Source organism: Vombatus ursinus, unplaced genomic scaffold (assembly GCF_900497805.2).
Source record: "Vombatus ursinus unplaced genomic scaffold, bare-nosed wombat genome assembly UNPS02014807.1, whole genome shotgun sequence".
Taxonomy (NCBI): Eukaryota; Metazoa; Chordata; class Mammalia; order Diprotodontia; family Vombatidae; genus Vombatus; species Vombatus ursinus.
The window spans coordinates 7,550,475-7,570,616 of NW_020954585.1; the positions used below are offsets into that span (position 1 = coordinate 7,550,475).

Sequence of the window (20,142 nt, forward strand, 5' to 3'; positions counted from 1 at the left end):
GGCAAGAATGTCAAGGGGGAAAAAAACACATCACATACAAAATTGGAAATACCTTCAAAGTCTTTCCCCTATAACACTAAACTCCCTAACAGTTGACATCTCCATGTACTCCCTTTAATGGATGACAAATCTAAAGTCCATTCATTCTTGGCTTCTGGAAATGACCCCAAATAAATTTTCTGTGTGTTCCCTGGAGTTTTATAGCAAATGCCTTTCAACCATCATATCCTGGGCATGTCATACTCATGAAGAGAGGCAGGTCACCTTTTATTATCCTTAACAGAATCTTAAGTCAAGATTCTCCAACATTTTCTAGTAGTCTATATAATATTTGTAATTAATATTAAAGGAGACATTAGGTCAAATAGAATTCCCCTTCTCCATTTACTTAGGCCACTATAAACCTACAAAATTAACATACCCCAGGCATACTCTCTCCTCCATGATCAACACCAATTATTCCAAGTCTATCACCCCTCTGGTCAAAAACTGGTCAAGAACAGAGAATGCTAGGTTGGTTGTCACAGTACCCAGAGGAGACCTCAGGGTCTGTGACACACCAGTGGCTTGGCATGCTGACAACGTCCCAAGCTGTGTAACGGAGAGCACCTACCAACAACTTAGTGTTCTGATTGACAGCATCCTTCTCCTTTGGTGAGAGGTCAAAGGGAGTAAGGCCCATGCTCTTGCAAATCCGGTTGCAGGCATGAGAATGGAAGAACAAGGCCATGCCTCGCACACCTATGAGCAGAAAGCCCACAGCAATGATTCCCACAGAGAAAAATCAGAGACAATCGCCCTACCAGACCTTACCCCCAACCCTATATCTGGGCCAGTCCTTTTCCCTCTTTTAAACCTTTGGGGAAATAATTTAATCAACTTTGGAGTGAGCCCTGGGGCAGAGGTGACCTGGCCAAGGGTAAACCCTTCCAATATACCTCAGCCCTCTATAACCAATTTGGACTTGCCTCCACACTTCACATCACTCACAGGGATCAAAAAATCATATCAATGTTATCTTTATTCCTGTGAAAGACAGGACAATTTATTGTCCTGTGGCCCCACTCTGACTCCTGGTGATTCTGAGACACAGACTGACTAGGCCAAAGTTCCTAGTTCTCTCATGTTCATCCATGTTAGCCCATCCACATAGTGACCCTATTACTCTCTTTCTGTGCCTTCTGGAATCCCTGCCCTATTGTTAACAAACTGACAATCATTTTAGACCTGGGCCCTCCTCCCTGAAGTGACTTTGCATACGTTTTTGTATTTACTTATCCGTGTATATGCTTGTATCCCCGCAATGGAATGTAAGCTTCTTGAGGACAGGGACTGTTTTGATGTGCCTTTGCATTTGCAGAGTCTAGCCTAGCACATGACGGGCATTTAAATACTTACTGAATTGAATTGCTTTCTAAGACTAGACTACTATTATGAATTACTGGAGTACAAGGGGCAAAGGGAAGAAGATAAGAGTGCCAAGTCTGAAGTGAGAAAGATCTGTGTTCAAATCCAGCCTCAGACACTGAGACCTTGGTCAAATCACTTAACCTCTGTTTGCATCAGTTTCCTCATCTGTAAAATGGGGATAACAATAGCATAACCCATCAGCCAGGGTTGTTGTGAGGGTTAACTAAGAATAATTGTAAAGTGCTTAGTACGGTGCCTAGCACATAGTAAGCAATACATAGAAATTAGCTATTGTTGAAATAAACCAGGATGTAACAGAGGAAGCAGAGGCAGGGGAGTCAGATGTGAGGTGTGGCCTGGCTTTGAACTGGAATTAGCCTTGTTTACCTGCTGGGCCTCAGTTTCATCATCTATAAAATGAGAGGACTGGGCTAAATTCTTTCAAAAGTCCCTTCTGGGGCAGCTAAGTGGTGCAGTGGATAGAGCACTGGCCCTGGATTCAGGAGGACTTGAGTTCAAATCCGTCCTCAGATACATAACACTTATGAGCTGTGTGACCCTGGGCAAGTCACTTAACCCCATTGCCTAGCCAAAAAAAAAAAAAAGACAAAAGTCCCTTCCAACTCAGTTCTTACAACACACCCAGTACATAGCGTTCAGGGAAACACGTTTGGTGGAAATTTACACTGTTTCCTGACCTACCTAGGTTGCCATCTCCGAAGTCTGAACCCGTCTCTGTATGGATCTGTGGGTCAGTGTACAGATCTCCCACTCCCTGAATGTCCACCACAATCAGTTGATGGCCAGAACGTTCAAAGGTGAAGTGGCTAAAGGCCTGGGGGAGTTGGACAAGAAATCAACACAAAAGGTAAGAAGCAGCCTGGCTCTGGGACACAGTGACATTTCTGTTCATTTCCTCTGGCTCTGCCCTTGGCAGAATGATTCATTTAAAACAGCCCAATTTAACATAATAAGGGTTGCCAATGTGTCTGATCTATAAAGGCCTATCTCTGAACTTTAGGACGTGGGTTCACCAACTTTAATAGATCTCTCTGGGAGGAACCTGATGTTTAGCCCCAATGGCTTGTCAAATAACATAAATGGAGAACAAAGGCACTGCATTTAAAATGATTAGATGTGAAGTTTGATGAAGGATGAAAGACCCATATACAGGTGGGTGCCCTGGGAGGATTTTACTCATTAACATGGGAAAAGGAGTTGGCTTCAGACTAGCTGAATTTCATTAGAACAAATAAACATGGATCATGTGGATAAGAAAGTTCAGATTTAGTATCTGGATTAAACAACAAAACAAAACACCATCCTCAGTATCTTCCCCGATTAAAATAGAATTTGATAATGCCCTGGCTAAATTTCAACCTGGCGAGATAATATCTAAAGGGAACCCTCAGAGCCTGGAGTACAAACCATCAGATGTGCTTCAGTCTCACCTGTGGGGTTAGGCGGATGTTGTCATCCCGGACGAAACCCGAATTGGAATTGTACTTGATGTATTTGCCCTCAATATAGTGTTCCAGGTGAAAAAGGGGCTTGTCTGCTCGGTCCTTCAACTCGATGATGCACATCTGCATAATATCCACCTGGCAGAGAGGGTGGACAAAGGAGGCAAATCAGCATCCATCCCTCTTCCCACCTGCAGAGTGAGGTCTGGGTTCTCAGGCCTTGGCGTGAATTCACCACTGACTGAGACGCAACATGAGCTCAGTCCCTGGGGCCTCCCTTGCTCCATGAACAAATGAGTATTACATTCAACCTACTCCTACTCCTTTTAAAATGAAATTTTTCCTTTATAATTCAAAATCACAAAATGTGATTAATAATAATAGCTAGCATTAATAGAACACTTTAAGGTTTGCAGAGCACTTCACAGATTTTATCTTATTTAAACCTCACAATCCTGGGAGGCAGATGATATTATTATCATCCCCATCGGACAGAGGAGGAAAGTGAGGCAGACAGAGGTTAGAGGACTTGTCCAAGGTCACAAAGCTAGCAGATGTTTGAAGCTAAATTAGAACTTGGGTCTTCCTGACTCTAGGTCCAGCACTCCACTATAGTACCTGGGAGAGCTGAAAGGGACCCAAAGGCCATCTAGCCCTTCCTCTCATCCTTTACTTCTATAGATGAGGAAACTAAGGCACAGAGAGAGGTAAACTGACATACTCTAGGTCACTTGGCTAGTAATTGGCAGAGCTCAAATTTAAACTTCGGCCTATGGTTCCATGTCCGGCTAGATGATGAAGTGGATAGGGCTGTGGGCCTGGAGTCAACAAGACCCGGGCTCAAATTCAGTCTCAGACACGTTAGCTGTATGACACCACGCAAGTCACTTAACCTCTGCCTCAGTTTCCTCAACTGTAAGATAGGGATAATAATAGTACCTACCTCCCAGGACAGTTGTAAGGATCAGATGAGATAATATTTGTAAAGTACTTAATACAGCATCTGTCACATAATAGGTGCTTAATGAATATCTGTGTGCTTCCTTCTTTCTTATTTTCTATTATGCTACATTCTTGTTCTTTATTCTTCCCCCCCCCGCCCCCTTCCCCATTCTTGAATCTATTCACTAGCCCAACACTGAAGGTGGTGGCTTGGGGTGAGCCGGCACACCTGCTTGGGAGGTTTGTGTCGGTTATATTCCTCGCCCCAGAGTTTGGCCTCCATCTGCAGGCGCACATCCTCAAAGTACACGTCTCTGTTCACAGGCTCGAGGTACCTCTTTGCCACATAGTTGGAAGCACCTTTCCAGTGTTGAGTGTGCAGGAAATTAGACAGCTTTTTCCTGAGGGGGAATAACAGACAAGGAAGTGGTCTGGAGCCCCAGGGCCCAGTCGAATCCAAGGCTTTGTAAGGGACCGTCCCCTAGTCCCTTTCATAGACCAACCTCAGCAGCCCCCTGTGACTGCATTTTCAAAGCCAAATGGTGTGGACTCCAGGGCCTCACAGATCTCCACGAACAAAAGGAGAGGGGCTAGTGTTTCCCTCTTTAAAATTGAGTTCCCAATTGGAGACCTCCCCTTGCTCAGTGCCATTTCCACAGCCAGCTGATGAGGTAGCCCCACTTTCACTATTTCCATGAGGCTGGCAAATTCTGTCTATGGATCACCCCCTCTCCTCAAGAACTGACTCACAGTCCCCCAGAGTGTCTGGGGTTAGTCAGTCAGTCAACAAAGCATTTATTAAATGCTTACTGTGGACCAGGCAGTGTGCTAAGCTTTGGAGATACAAAGGCAATAAACACTGCCCTTACACTCAAAGAGCTTACATTTTAATGGGGGACATAAGAAAGGCAATACACATTGTCCCTGCCCTCAAGGAATTTACATTCTAATGGAGGAAATGACTTGTAAATAACTAAATGTATACAAGATAGATACAGAACTGAAGGAAGAAAATCTCAAAGGGTAAGGCACTAGCAGCACCTTGTGGGGCCAGGGAGGTAGGGATAGTGAAGGGGGCAAGACCCGGAAAGGCCTCTTACAGAAGACAGGATTTGAGTTGAGCCTTAAAGGAAGCCAGGACAAATCAGGAAGTAGAAGCAAGGGGGAAGCCCATTCCAGTTATGGGAACGTGGAGTACAAAGGCAAAGAGATGGGAGGCTGTATTCAAGTAGGCCAGTGGAGGTGGAAGAAAGAATTCATGGAGGGGAGTAAAGTATAAGAAAATTGTAAATATAGGACAACAACAGGTTATTAAGAGTTTTGAGGAAAATAAAAGACCCCATACACCCCACCTCCAAGAGTGACAAAGTCTGAGACCAGAGCAATATCCCCAAGTTCTGCTCTCTTTCCCCACTCCTCATCTTCATCCCTAACCAGATTAAGTTCTACTGAGGAACTCCAATCTGAAAGAAGTCTGGCTAAATGGATCTCTTGCCTTTATGTCTTCATCAATTGGAAAGAAATCTGGAATACCAGTACACAGTATGGCCTTTTAGGATGAGGGGGAAGAGGGAGAGGGATGAGCTCTGGTCTGGTTGCAAAGCATCTAGTTTGAGCCACTTACGTCCTGAAACATTCCCGCATTGCTCCACGTCCAAAGGGCTGCAGACAAAATAGAGTGGATTCACTATTAATTGTGTGAGCAACCATTCTCTTCCCAGGATTAATCGTGGTGAGCTATGCCAGAAATCTAAGACTTGGTATCACCCATGCCCCTTCTGTCCCCCACCCCAATCAAAGACACTCCCTCAAGCAACCTCCTCGCCAACTCCAAGACCTTTCAGATCACCCCTCCCTCCTCTATCCCCTCCCATTTATGTCCTTCAAGGGCTGAAGTCTATTCAGTTGAGACTGGAATCTCCTAAGAAGAAGATGGATATCTGATCTCTTCTCCCACAGAGGACTTCAGAGAAGGTGTACAGTAGGCTAAATCTTGGGGGAAGGCTAGAGTAGGGAGAAATGTAGGGAGAGACAGAGAAGGGCTGCTATTGGTTTAAGTGGGATGAAACGTTGAATGGAGGAGGGTAGACTAACAAATACCCAGGACCAGTCCTGTTCCCATAGATGCCAAGAAAATAAACTCTTGACAACTCTTACCTGTGATGCCATCTTGATTAAAACTTCATCTTCGACCCATTCCCCAGTGACTGCATTGTACCTGTGAACACAGAATTCATGGCCAGAGTGACTATCACTAAAAAGGCATCATCCTTTGACTCAGGGCCTCTCTTTTGCCCTGTCTAGCTAACTCAGACAAATAAGCCTGGGCCCATAAAAGTCCAGCAAAATCAGGCTGTCATATGCTATAAAACTTTCTTTTTATCTATCTATAATTTAATTTTTTCAATTAAAAAATCTATTTTCTCTTCCTTCTACTTACCCCACAACCACCTTGACACAGAAAGAAAATAAAGCCTTTGTAACAAATATGCTTAGTCAAGCAAAACAAATTCCCCCATTGGTCATGTCCAAAAAAAAATCAGACTCTACAAAAATTTTAATCAAAACTAAAAATCTGTTTTATGTACCTGGTCTGCAGCACATCCCTGAGAGGCGAGTAGGCTAAAAATCAGGAGATATGGGCTCACTCATAATAATAGCTAACATTTATATATTATTATTTCTATATTAAGGTTTGCAAAGTACTTTACAAATCTCTTCTCACTTGGTCCTCCCCCAACAGCCCTGTAAGGGAAGTGTTGTTATTATCTCTACTTCACCTATGAAGAAAATAAGATGGATAGAGTTAAGTGACTCATCTAGGGTCACAGCTAATGTCTGAGGCCAATTTGAACTCAGGTCTTCCTGACTCCAGGTCCAACACTATGATGCTGCCTCACAGCTGCCTCAACAAAGTGAGAACTAGTTCCCAGTGCTGGTCCTCTCTGAACCTCAGAGTCTTCATCTGGAAAATGGGGGAAATGATATCTATATAATCCACCTCATAAAACTATATATGTATCAAATGAGATAAAGCAAAATTGTTGCTTAATGTTGGGGTATGTGTACATGTAAAAGTAATTATATGTTTTGAGCTAGGAACTAGCACACATTAATATCTGATTTTCACTATATAAATCCTTAAATGACTTAAAAGATTCCAAAGCACTTTACAAAGGTTATCTCATTTTGCCTTCAGTAAGTACAAAAAAATTTCATAAATGACGACTCTGTCGCTCAAGAGGGGCAAGTGACTTGCCCAAGGGGATCACACGTTAGCAAGGAGCAGAGCTGGAACTTGTTTGAATGACTGGAGGCCCCAAAGAATAATCATTAATGGAATAAGGCCATCTCGGAGGCTTTACTCTCTAATGGATCTGTCCTGGGCACTGTGCTGTTTACCATCTTTATTTTATTTCCTGAATGGGAAGAAGACGCATGTGGTAAGCTTATCACTTTAGCGATGACAGAGAGATCTGAAGGATGTTGGATGACAGCATCAGTTGAAGCCAAGAGGCTGCAACATATCCAACAGGCTAAATGTCTCGCTGACCTAAACATACGTGAAGTTTAATAGTTATAAATAAAGTCCTTAATGGCTATAAATAAAATCCTACACTTGTGATGAAAAAAATCAATTTTGCAATTATATGATGGAAAGGTGTGTCTACAGAACAGCTCAACTAAAAAAAAATTTGGATGTTTCAATGGGCTATGAACTCAATCTGGGCCAACAATGAAATATGGCAGCCAGAAAAGATAATAGCAAAGTGACCAGACCATGAGGGGTGGTGACCCTGCTGTATCCTGAGCCCAGAAGAGACCACACCTGAACCAGGAAGCTCAGTTCTAGGCACCTCATTTTAAAAAGGGCATGATAAGAAAAGAGACAGGAAATCGAGATGGGCTGAAATTGAGATCAGATTACAAGATAATTAAATGGGGGAGGGAAGAGAGAGACATAAAAGCTATCTCTTTTGTACTGATTCACTTTAAATTTATGCTGTATAATTTTTATATTTATGTATGGTCTTCCTAATTAAGAAAGTAAGCTTCTGGGGTAGCTGGGTGGCACAGTGGATAGAGCACTGGCCCTGAAGTCAGGAAGACCTGGGTTCAAATCCATCCTCAGACCAAACACTTGACACGTATTAGCTGTGTGACCCTGGGCAAGTCACTTAACCCCAATTGCCTAAAAAAAGAAAAAAAAGAAAAGAAAGTAAGCTTCTCTTGAGATTGTTTTGTTTTTTTGTACCTGTAGCCCCAGCAGAGTGCTTGGCAGATTTTGTTGTTTCAGTTGGTGACCCCATTTGGGGTTTTCTTCCCAAAGATACTGGAGTGGTTACGACTTCCTTCTCCAGCTCATTTTACAGATGAGGAACTGCTTAATAAATACTAATTTACTGATGGATTGATTCAAGTATCGGAAGGATTGGACCTGTTCTGCTTTGTTCCAAGAGGCAGAATTAGGAGCAATGGGTAGAGGCTGAAGGAAGGTAGATTTAGGCTTGATAGAAAGAAAAACTTCCTAACAAGTAGAATCATCTCTTCCCCCTAGGTGATTGGCTACTGTGAAAGGTCGACCTCATGAGAGGTCTTCAAGCAAAGACTGTGTGATTTCTTGCTGGGAATACTACTACAGAAGGGATTCTCATTCCGGTACAGATTGGATTTGGGAGCTTTTGTTGGACTGATTCAGCCCTGAGATGTTTTGAGTCCAGGTCCTCTGATTCTAAACAGTTACTCCTTCCACAAAACCAGGCTGTCTCTCTGAAAAAAGGAACCTAATCTAGGGGTGTGCTGGAGCCCGCTCAAATGGTGAGAGCCTGATGGTGAAATTTTTAGTGTGAGCATTTATACCTCAAAAAGTGGCCAACTCACAGATTACGGCTTAATTTTTGATTTTCTAAACTTAAGAAAGTATTAATAATACAGAATAAACTTAAAAGTGTCCAGCAGGCATCCATTTCCCTCTTTAGATCTGGTTGTTAAAGCATTTGCCAGCCCATCATCATCATCATCATCATCATCATCATCACTGTCAACCATCATCATCGTTTCTCTCTGTCTCTGAACATACAATATATACACAAGACGACTTATATACAATATATACACGACTTCTCAGATAGGAACCAAATCCTTTCATACACAGGCCGATGGCATAATGTAGGTTTACTTGCAATTCATTAAAAGCACTTTACAAAGACAGAAGCATTATATGGAGGCACATGAGGCAGCTAAGTGACTTAGTGAATACGACTCTGGATTTTTAGAGTGAGGAAGACATAGGTTTGAATTTTTAGACACTCACTATCTGTTTGACTCCAGGAAAATCAGTTATGCTGGCTCAGCCTTAGTTATTTCATTTGTAAAAAGGAGTGCTCTTAACCTTACAAGGTTGCTGTGAGGATCAAAGTAAAAGTGCTTTGCAAACCTTAAAGCAATACAGAAACATTATTTTTATCATTATTGTTAAATCATGTTGTTAAATCATAAATAAATATTGCTAAATATTGTTAATAAATATTGTTAAATCATCATTAATGGGTCTGTCAGACCAGGATATACCATTCCATCACTGACTAAGGTCCTTCAAATTCTTAGGGAGTCTTCAGCTCTCAGATGCTAATTCATTTTGGCTGTGAGCCCGATTTGGGCTTCATTCAGACAGGTTGGTCAGGGGAAAAAGAACCTCACAACATCTAACACCACCCCAGGAACTCACTGTTCTCAAACCTAGTACAAAAACCACACCCTTGTTTCCCTCAGGAAAGACCCAAAACACTTCTTTCTCCACTCAAATAAGAGCTTGTTATTGGGAATTTTGGGCCAGAATTACAGCTTAGGAATTTTTTGGGGGGGTGGGGGGTGTTGGGGCTTTTTTTTCTTAATAGGTTTCTCCATTTTAGCCAAAAATGCTAGATTGGAGGAAAACACTTAGATGCACAGTTGAGAAAACTCCCTGAATCACTGAGAACAGAAGGACCCCAAAAATCCCTACCAAAAAGCCTTAACAGAAGATCTCCTATTCACAGAAGGAAGGCCAGAAAGAATTCCAGACAAGTAGTATAGCTTTGAAAGTTATACATGGAACAATGAAAATCATGATCCCAGAGGACTGATGATGAAACATGCTACCTACCTCCTTCTAGATAAATGAAGAGCCTAGGGTACAGAAGGAGACCTACATTTTTTGGGAGGGTTCATGGAAATAATAGGAATTTGTTTTGCTTAATTATGCATACTGGCTATAAGGGTATCTTTTCTTTTTTTAAGAGGAGGTGAGAGGGAGAGAAAATCAATTTTTGTTCATTGAAAGTTACATATTGATTACATATTTGAAAAGAAGAGCAAGCTTTCCATAATAGAGATTCAGTTTCATAGCCAGATCTCTCTTCTCTTTCTCTTCTCCTCTCTCTCTCTCTCTCTCTCTCTATATATATACACACACATATATATGTGTGTATATATATACACACACACACATATATGTATGTATATATATGCACACACACACACACACACATATATGTATGTGTATATATATATACACACATATATATGGATGACAATGCTTATTTTGATCCAGAGGCAGCATGACCTTGGGCAAATCAGTTGGTCAAGTCTCAGTATTTCCCCATCTTTAAAATGAGGATAATAACACCTATAATACTTATCTTATGGGACTCATTCAGATAGGTAAAGGGAATGGACGTGTCATTTCAATGGCTTAATGAACTCTCTAATGAGGAAAACTGCTAATGCAGGTCAGCAAATTCTCTGAAACATAAAAAGTCTTTGAGAGTTGCCTAGAGCCCTGAGAGGTTAAGTTACAAGTCCAGACTCTATCCACAAGGCAACACTGCCTGGGAAATCTATCATTATTCTGACATTCTCCATTTTAAATTGCTGGATTCTAAACATGTTAAGAATATCTGCTGCATCTAGGTTACTTCCTAAAGTCCATAATCACTTTTAGAGAAAAAAAATATTTTTTCATTCAGAACTTATAGTTGTTCAGTCTTTTTTCAGTTGTGTCTGACTCTTTGTGACACCATTTGGGGTTTACTTGGCAAAGATACTGGAGTGGTTTGCCATTTCCTTTTCTATCTCATTTTCCAGATGAGGAAACTGAGGCAACACACAGTTAGTAAGTATCTGAGACCAGATCTGAACTCAGGAAGAAGAGTCTTCCTAACTCCAGGCTTGGCGCTCTATCCACACTTAGCTGTCCCATTCTGAACTTAAACAACAAATAACAACATTTCCACAGACAGTTTAGAAGAGCCATTCCGATAACGGCTCTCTATGCATTACATCAAGCTACCTCTCAAGTACGATTCAAAATTGATAATGTAGTCAAATTTGCAAAATATTATGTAAGTGGAAGCTATTATTTAACATGTTAGAAGTACTGTGAATCCTTGGAAGGAGATAGGATGACATCTGCAAAGGGGAGAGAACATCCGGAAGTCTGGGAAAGTTAATTTAATGATTAAAAGGAAAGTGACAGATTGGAGTTGCTTTTTAGGAAAAAAAAACCAACAACCAAGAGACAGAAGCTAGGCTAAGATTACTAAGGATCAAATAATGCCATGCACAGGGGCTGTCTTAGGAAAATTTTAAAAAGTAAAAATTATGTTTTCATTTTGACATAAGATACCAGGAGCATTCCCTTGACATTCCATCTGTCATCCTGAATTTTAAAAATGAAAAGGTCAGAAAAATTTAATCCTGAGCACATGCTCACAACCATTCTGAATCACTCACTGCCTTGTTGTGGTGGAGGGGCTTTCATAACTCAATGAAACTATGAGCTATGTTTGTATGGGGTCACCCAAGATGAATAGGTCATAATAGAGAGTTCTGACAAAAGGTGATCCACTGGAGAATGAAATGGCAAACCACTGCACTATGTTTGCCAAGAAAACCCCATGGGATAGAAGGACCTGGTGTGCTATGGTTCATGGGGTCACCAAGAGTTAGACACAACTGAATGACTGAACAACAACATGCTCACAGGGAGGGAATCAAAATCCCCACAAAAATGAAAGAAAAAAAAGACAACAACTCACATAAAAAGATTAATTCCCAGAGCCCAGTAACAAAAATGACACTTGAAAGTATGGATGACATACATTCTCAAGGAGAAAGACTTAATACGTGGGCCAGTCTAACAGAGTAAATTGTAATGGGTAGTCATAAAGAGGACAGGCAGTGATTCTGTGCTTTAGGTTATCATTTACAGGCTCAGAGAATTTTAGAGCTTGAAGAAACTGGAGAGAACTAGTCTTAGCGCTTTCATTTTATAGACGAGGAAACTGAGGCAGAGAGAAGAGAAAAGCTTTGCCCAAGAGCTAGTCGATGGCAAAGCAGCGACTAGACTCCCAATTCAGTGAGTGCTCTTGCTGCTTCACCAAACGGCCTCCCTCAAGCGGGGGGTAGTAGGGAGAGACGACGACAGAGACTGAGCAAGAATGCAAGACATGCTGATAACTTGGGGAACCCGGGCAGTTAAGGACTGAAACTGGGGGGAAAATTTTCCTCCCTTCCTTTGCCTCCCCTTAAAGGCTATGGCTTCTAGTAACAGAAAAATAATTAAAACTCAGCATCAATAGGGAGCCCAAGGTGAGGAGATTTCTGTTTGATAGGAGAGGGGCATGCCTCTCAAACAGGGTACCCCACTTCATTACAGGAAGCAGAAGAAGCTAATAGCAGAGAGGAAGTATGAGGGCCAGGAAACAAATCAGCTTGGTTTTAGCCCTGGGCAGAGGAAACCCAACTCTGACAAAAAGGCTTTGGCTTCCACTAGACCTATTTTAAGGGAGGAATCTGTCCAATTTAGAAATCCAAGGGAATCCTAATAGTCAACACCCAGCAACCAGGCCCAGGGAAGGTCGGCTACTCAAATTACAACATAAACATATGCCTGCCCAGCAGAGGGGATATAGACAGTGCGATACACAGAAGGGACACAGATAGACCTGCTGTGGCACGTCTATCACATTCTCCTAGGCTGGTCTTTTGGAAGAAGCTGGCCCCAGGGTCTTAACTTCCAGGCGTGAAAGCCCTGCCCATTCAGCCAAGGAACAGCTATTTTAGGCAGAGAGGAGCACAATCTGTGCTGAAACCTGCTCTGAGCCCTCACACTGGTGCTTCCTGTTGTGTGTGGCTTAGAGACTGGACTGACAGGGCAGTGGCAATCAGAGGACTGGTTTTAATGCTAGCCTGTTCAAAGAACAGATTCTTTTTCCTGCATCATGCAAGATAAGGAGGCAGGATGGTGTAGTAGAAAGTGCCCTAATTTGGAAATAAGGAAAACTGGACTCTAATCCTAACTCTGTTCACTCACTATCTGTGTGATCTTAGACATCAATCAATCACTAAACATTTATTAAGCACCTACTATGTGCCAGGCACTGTGCTAAGTGCTGGGGATACAAGAAGTGGCAAAAAACAGTCCCTGCCCTCAAACAGCTTTCAAGCTTCAGTTTCTTCATCTGTGAAACGAGGGATTTAACCAAATGTTTTCTGATGTCCCAGGCCTTCTCCAATATAGTTTGATCTACCTCTCCAGCCTTTTCTGTCACCTTTTGACAATCTATCCCAATTGAACTACTTGAGGTACAATGGAAAAAGCCTAGCTCTGGAGTCAGAGGACCTCAGTTCAAATTCCACCTGTAATGTTAACAACCTATGTGACCCTGGGTTGCAAACCCAAAGGCTGACCTTGGCCAGTCACTTCAGTTCCCTGGGCCTCAGTTTCTTCATCTGTAAAATTAAAGCGTCAGTCAGTCAACAAACACTTATTACGAGCCAGGCATTGTGCTGAGCCCTGGAGATACAAAGAAAGTTCCTGCTCACAAGGAGCTCACAATCTGTTAGAGGAAACAACATGCAAAAAACCTATGTACAACAGTAACAGCAACACTATCATGATCAACTGTGAATGACTTAGCTATTCTGAGCAAGACAATGATCCAAGACAATTCCGAAGGACTTATGATGAAAAATGCTATCCACCTCCAGAGAAAGAACTGATGGAGTCTGAATGCAGATAGATGGCAGAAAGTAAAGATATTTTCTTTATTTTTTTTTGGACTGTGTTTTCTTTTGCAGCATGGATAACATGGAAACGTGTTTTGCATGACTTGACATTATAATCTGTGTAAAACTGCTTGCCTTTTCAAGGACAGGAGGGAAGGGGGGAGAGGGAAAGAGAGAATTTGGACTACAAATTTAAAAAAAAAGAATTTCAAATTTTTTTACATATAATTGAGAAAAATAAAATAAAAGCTATGTACAAATAAGATATATACAAAATGAACTGCATATAATCAATACAGGGAAGGCACTAAAATTAAGAGGGATTGGGAAAAGCTTCCTATAGAAGGTAAGATATTTTCTGGAGCTTGATGGAAGCCAGGAAGCAGAGATGAGGAGGGAGAGAATTTGGGGCATGGGAGCTGCTGTTCAGTCATTTTTCAGTTGTGTCTGACTCTTTATAACCCCATTTGGGGTTTTCTTGGCAAAGACACTGTAGTGATTTGCTATTTTCTTCTCCAGCTGGCTTTACAGATGAGGAAACTGAGGCAAACAGGCTTAAGAGACCTGCCCAGGGTTACCCATTTAGTAAGTGTCTGAGGCCAGATATCAACTCAGGAAGATAAGCTTTCCAGACTCCAGGTCGAACACTCTATCTACCACACCCCCTCGCTGCCCTAAGGCATGGGAGATAATCTGTGGAAAATACCTGGAGTCAGAAGATGGCTGATACTGTTCAAAAGAACAAAGAAGACCAAAACAACATCACTACGCTAGAGTCAAGTTACAGTGCATCCAACTGTGGTTGACCAAACCAATGCTAGCTTGGAATGTTCTATGGCAGATCGGGCACAAATAGCCCATGTGAATATTTGGGGTGGATTCTTTAACTTTGCCCATCTTGCCTTTCTCTTTAGCTACTGGGATTCTGGTTTGCTCATGGAGCACTGCACCTTCAGAATGCTGGGTGGTCCCGTGCCAGTGTCTCCCATGTCACACAATCAATTGCAAAGTTCTTAAGAGAGACCTTCAAAGTGTCCTTGTATTGCTTTTTCTGACCACCATGTGAACGCTTGCCCCATAAAGCGGTCTTTTTGGCAAACATACTTTTGACTTAATTTAGTTCAGTCAGAAGAGCTTGTGCGAGGAACATCAAAGAGGCCAGAGTTACCGAATTACAGCGGGAGTGGTGTAAGGTGTAAGACTGGAAAGCTGGGGGTGGGCAGGCTTTAAAGGGCTTTGAACATCACACAGAGGATTCTGTACTTGACCCTGGAGGAGAGAGGGAGCCCCTGAACTTTACTGAGCAGGGAGGTGACGCGGTCAAGCCTGTGACTTGGGAAGATCACTTTGACAGCTAAGTGGGGGATGGACTGCATAGCTTCTGGGGTCCCTTCCAGCTCTAAGTCTGTGACCCTAGGAACCTACTGACCATCCTTCAGACTTATTCCAGCCTTTATCATTTCCTTTCCTTTACTCACAATGTCCCCTGTGCCATCCTTTACTATCTCTGTGCCTTTATTCACAATGTGCTTTGTATTCCCTCACTCCAATCTCTACATCTGAAATTCTTTCTTTCCTATCCTTTAAGGGCCAGCTCAGGCACGATCTCTTTCTTGAAGCCTTCCTCTATCTCCCCATCTAGAAGTCATTTCTCCCACCTTGAATCTCTCATTGTACTGTATATCTGCTCTTTGCATGTATCATGTTCCAACTCTCCCCCCTTGATTTTCTCATTGTATTCTATATCTGTTCTTTGCATGTATCACCTCTGATCTCATATTAGAGTTACTGATTTCTTTATCCTCTGTGCTTCTTTGTTGTTTGAGGGGAGGCTGAGATAAGTTATGAAATGTTCATCACCAGGTTGATTGCAGGGAGTTGAGCTTTTTGATCATTCAGTCAATTGACAAGCATTTATTAAATGCCTACTATGTGCCAGGCTCTTGTGTAGACACTGACGACAAAACATCACTTAAAGAACATCTGAAAGTCATAGAATGGTTTTGATCTTCATTAATGAAGAGGTACTTGAAATACTGAAATAAAATCAGTCAATAAATATTTATTAAGCACCTACTATATGCCAGTCATTGTGCTAAGCAACTGGGGTTACAAAGAAAGGCAAAAAGACAGTCTTGGCAGGCAGCGAGGTGGTGCAGTGGATAGAGCACCGGCCCTGGAGTCAGGAGGACCTGAGTTCAAATCTGACCTCAGACACTTGACACTTCCTAGCTGTGTGACCCTGGGCAAGTCACTTAACCCCATTGCCTAGCCAAAAAAAAAAGAAAGAAAGAAAGAAAGAAAAAGATAGTCCTTGCCCTCAAGGAGCTCACAGATTAGTGGGGGGGGACAACATGTAAATAACTATGTAGTATAAATAATAATAGCTAACATTTATATAGTGCCTACTATGTGCCAGGCACTGAAGATGAAGCATCACTTAAAGACTATCTACAAATCATAGAAGAGTTTTGATCTTCATCAATGAAATCATAGATCCTTGAAATATTGAAGTAAAGTCAGTCAATATATATTTATTAAGTGCCTACTATATGTCAGTCTCTGTGCTAATCATTGGCAATACAAAGAAATGCAAAAAGATACACCCTGCCCTCATGGAGCCCATTAACTAATGGGGGACACAACATGATCTGAACTCATGAAGAGAAGTCTTCCTGACTCCAGGCCCCGTACTCTATCCACTGTCCAATAGCTTCCCCTGGGCATATGGTAGATGCTCAATAATATTTTTGAAGCCTGATTGATTTCGTTATGAGGAAGGTAATTTCAGAGAACATAACGTATCAATTTGAAATAACTGATTTGCACAGTGGTTTGCATTAAGTAAAATCCTCTCCTATTTTGAACCAGTTAATCAACCAATCAACATTTAATAAGCACCAAGCACTGTACTAAATGCTGGAATATAAAGAAAGGCAAACATGGTCTCTATACTCAAAGAGCTTGAATTCTAATGGGGAAGACAACATGGAAATAACTCTACATATAAGACACAGTAGAGATGAAAAGTAAACTGAGAAGGAAAGACACTAGAAGCTGGGGGTACTGGGAAAGAGCTCCTGCAGATGGATTTTAGCAGAGTCTTGAGAGAAGACAGGGAAAGCCAGAGGTGGTGGTCAAGAGGTAGAAGAAACTCAGAAGTGGCCTGGGGAATGGCCAGGGCAAAGGCAGAGACAGAAGATGGAACTCAGTGTTCCAGGAACTGTAAACAGGCCAGTGGAGCTAGATTGTAGGGTGCAGGGAAGGGTGTAAGATGAAAGGAGACTTGGAAAAGTAGGAAAGCACCAGGTTATGAAGAGCTTTTAGTGCTCAAAAGAGGAGTTTATATTTGATCTTAGAGATAACATTACATCACTGGAACTCAATGAGATGGAAAGTCAAACCTACAACTTAAAAAAATCACCTTGGTAGCTGAGCGGAAGATGGATTGAAGTTGGGACAGACTTGGGGCCAATGGAGCAATTTGAAGGTTATTGCAATAATTTGGTAAGAGGGAATGAAAGCCTCAACCAAGGTAGAAGCTCTATCAGTGGTGAGCAGGGGACATACATGAGAAATGTTGTGAAGGCAGAAATGACAAGAGCTGGCAGTTGACTGGATATGTGGAGTGAAAAGAGCGTGAGGAGTCAGTGAGGATGATACTGAGGTTGTTGGCCTGGGTGACATCCAAGGGAAGGTTCAGGTAAGGGGAGTTTAGGGAGAAAAGTGGTGAGTTCTTTTTTGGATACGTTGAGTTTAAGATGCCTGTGGCATATCCAAAATCAAAGAATTTTTGAGCTGAAAATGACATTAGTGTTCACAGGATAATAGGTTAATATGGGAGGGACATTCCAGGTCAAGTACTCCAAACTCTTCTATTTACATTTCAGAAAACTAAGGAGTAGAGAGACTGAAAGACTTGACCAAAGTCACACAGCTAGTAAAAAAAACGACAGAGCCAGAATTTGAAACCAGGTCCTGTAACTCCAAATCTAGTATCTTTTTCACTGCACCAAGAGATCCACACTCATTTTTATAAAGGGGGAAACTGAGGTTCAGATTAGGGAAAATAAATTGTCCAAAATCACACAGAGAGTGAGTCAGTAGCACAGTTCAGACTAGAATCCAGGTTACTGGATCCCCAGAAACTTCTTCTTACTAAACTGTCTTGTACTCTAGACTTCCAAATCTTACTAGGTGAGATGGGACCTATGTAGTCTGAATGGCCATCTTGCTGAGTTCTGCCTCTGGAGGCACCTGGCCTTATTTTGAACACATGGCATTCAACCAAAGAAAAGTTAGGCACCAGCCTCTCAGTCCCTCCACTCCCAGAGACTTCTTTTGGGGTCCACATGATGTCAATTTGAAAAAAAACCAGACACATCACTGACCTGTGACGAGTAGCACACTCTGTTTCAATGTCTTCAAGATGAAATTCGGCCCAGGGATCAGGCATGTGTTTTGCTTTCTCAATGGCATGTTTCCAAGTTTCCTGCATAAGTCATACACCAGCAAGTTAGGAAAAGAACCAAACCACAGTCCAATTTAATCAGAGCAGTCTTACTTCCTTCTGAACTTCTTACTCCCTCAGATTTCTTTCCTCTTTGGGCCAGGTGTTGGTTCAGGAAAAGAAAATAATCTCACTCATTATGCTTTTCAAGAACATAGTTCACAAAAGCACCTTCAAATCATGGGTGGAGAAATGAGGTTTTCAAAAAGTGCCCAAAGGCACAGGATTTCTAGTATAATAATTTCCACACCATTTTTAAGTATAATTAGAAGTGGTTAATTAGTATAGAATTCAGCAAGTTCAATGTTACTGAGCCTGCTTTACATAGACTGACTCTCAGTTAACACAGTATCTTAGCATTGTTTTGACCTTTTGTCTTTCACTCCCTTTAACAGTCACATAATTGGTGTACCCCTATGCTGACAAAATTGGCCAAAAAAGCGACCCTTGAGTAAATATGATCCAGATATCAAGAAGACCTTTGATGTAGAGGAAAAAGCACTAACTATGGTGTCAGAGGACCCGAGTTCAAATCCTACCTCTAACACTCACTATGTGACCTTGGGTAATTCACTTCACATCCCTGCACCCTAGTATTCTCATCTGTAAAATGAGGGGATTGGAGTTGATGACCTTTTAGGTAGGTGCCTTTCATCTATACTCCTGTGATGTGATAAATAACAATTTTTGATCCAGCTTGTGACACTGAGATTCTCAGCTTGTGATTCTAGCCTAGAATTCAGCCCAGAATTCTCTACTTACCTTCACTTTGAAACAAACAAAAACTAGTTTTTGTTGAGCTCTCTATATTTATTACTTCTCTCCTCACTCCCAATTCCTTAGGCTGAAACAAATATCAAGGTTACTGGCTATGTAATTTATTAAGAGTAACAAACAAACAATAAACCAATGATATAAATAATTATTCATAATATATCAGCTACTGGGGAGGCAAGGACCAGTGGATCTCGAGTTTGGGAATTATCAGCTGCAGTGGGCTAAGTCAAATGGGTGTCTGTACTAAGCTTTGACTTTAATACGGTGGATCCCAGGGAGAGTAGGGACAGCAGGTTGCCTAATGAGGCAACTTTGGTTGAAAACAGGACAGAATGGGGCAGCTAGGTGGCACAGGAGATAGAGCTCTGGCCTTGGAGTCAGGAGGATGTGAATTCAAATCCAGTCTCAGACACATGACACTTACTAGCTGTGTGACCCTGGGCAAGTCACTTAACCCCAATTGCCAAAGCAAAAAAAAAACAAAAAAAACAAAAAACAAAAAAACAACAACAACAAAAAAGGCAAAAAAAAACACAAAAACTGGACAGATCAAAGCTCTCATCCTGATCAGTAAAGAGGGTTTGGGCCCCTGAGTAGCCGCCCTGAACTTCTAGCCTGGACAAGACGGGAAACTTGAGATGACGTTACAAAAGTGATATAGAAGGAAGACAGGAAAACAATTTACACAATGATGGAAATAACGTAAAGGAGAATGGCACTCAAAGACATGACAACGCTGATTAAATGCAGCAACCTATGTAAACTTCAGAGGACTCACAGTGAACAAACCTCGCCTACTCCTGGCAGATCATCAGTGAATTATAGGCACAAAATGAAGCTGACATTGTCGGGCATCCGTGGCCCAAGCAAGGATGTGTTTTTCTTAACTGTAGTGCTATGTTACAAGGGACAGTTACAAGAAGGTAAGGGGGTGTTCACTGGCAAGTGAGAGCAGTGTAAAAAAAAAGGCATTAATAAAACATTTAAAAA

The 20,142-nt window shown here is 41.8% G+C and overlaps 1 protein-coding gene across 1 annotated transcript in view; it reads right to left on the reverse strand.

Annotated features, from left to right (window-relative positions):
• The window catches only part of LOC114052311 (eukaryotic elongation factor 2 kinase-like), a 59,753-nt gene that overhangs the window by 26,450 nt on the left and 13,161 nt on the right, over window positions 1–20,142 (reverse strand). Inside the window, exons 2-8 of the mRNA XM_027874861.1 lie at window positions 18,257–18,357; window positions 5,973–6,033; window positions 5,440–5,477; window positions 4,045–4,216; window positions 2,862–3,011; window positions 2,113–2,245; window positions 614–741 (exon numbers count right to left, since the gene is read on the reverse strand). Coding sequence (XP_027730662.1) covers window positions 614–741; window positions 2,113–2,245; window positions 2,862–3,011; window positions 4,045–4,216; window positions 5,440–5,477; window positions 5,973–6,033; window positions 18,257–18,357 — 783 coding nt within the window. The remainder of the gene's footprint in view (window positions 1–613; window positions 742–2,112; window positions 2,246–2,861; window positions 3,012–4,044; window positions 4,217–5,439; window positions 5,478–5,972; window positions 6,034–18,256; window positions 18,358–20,142) is intronic.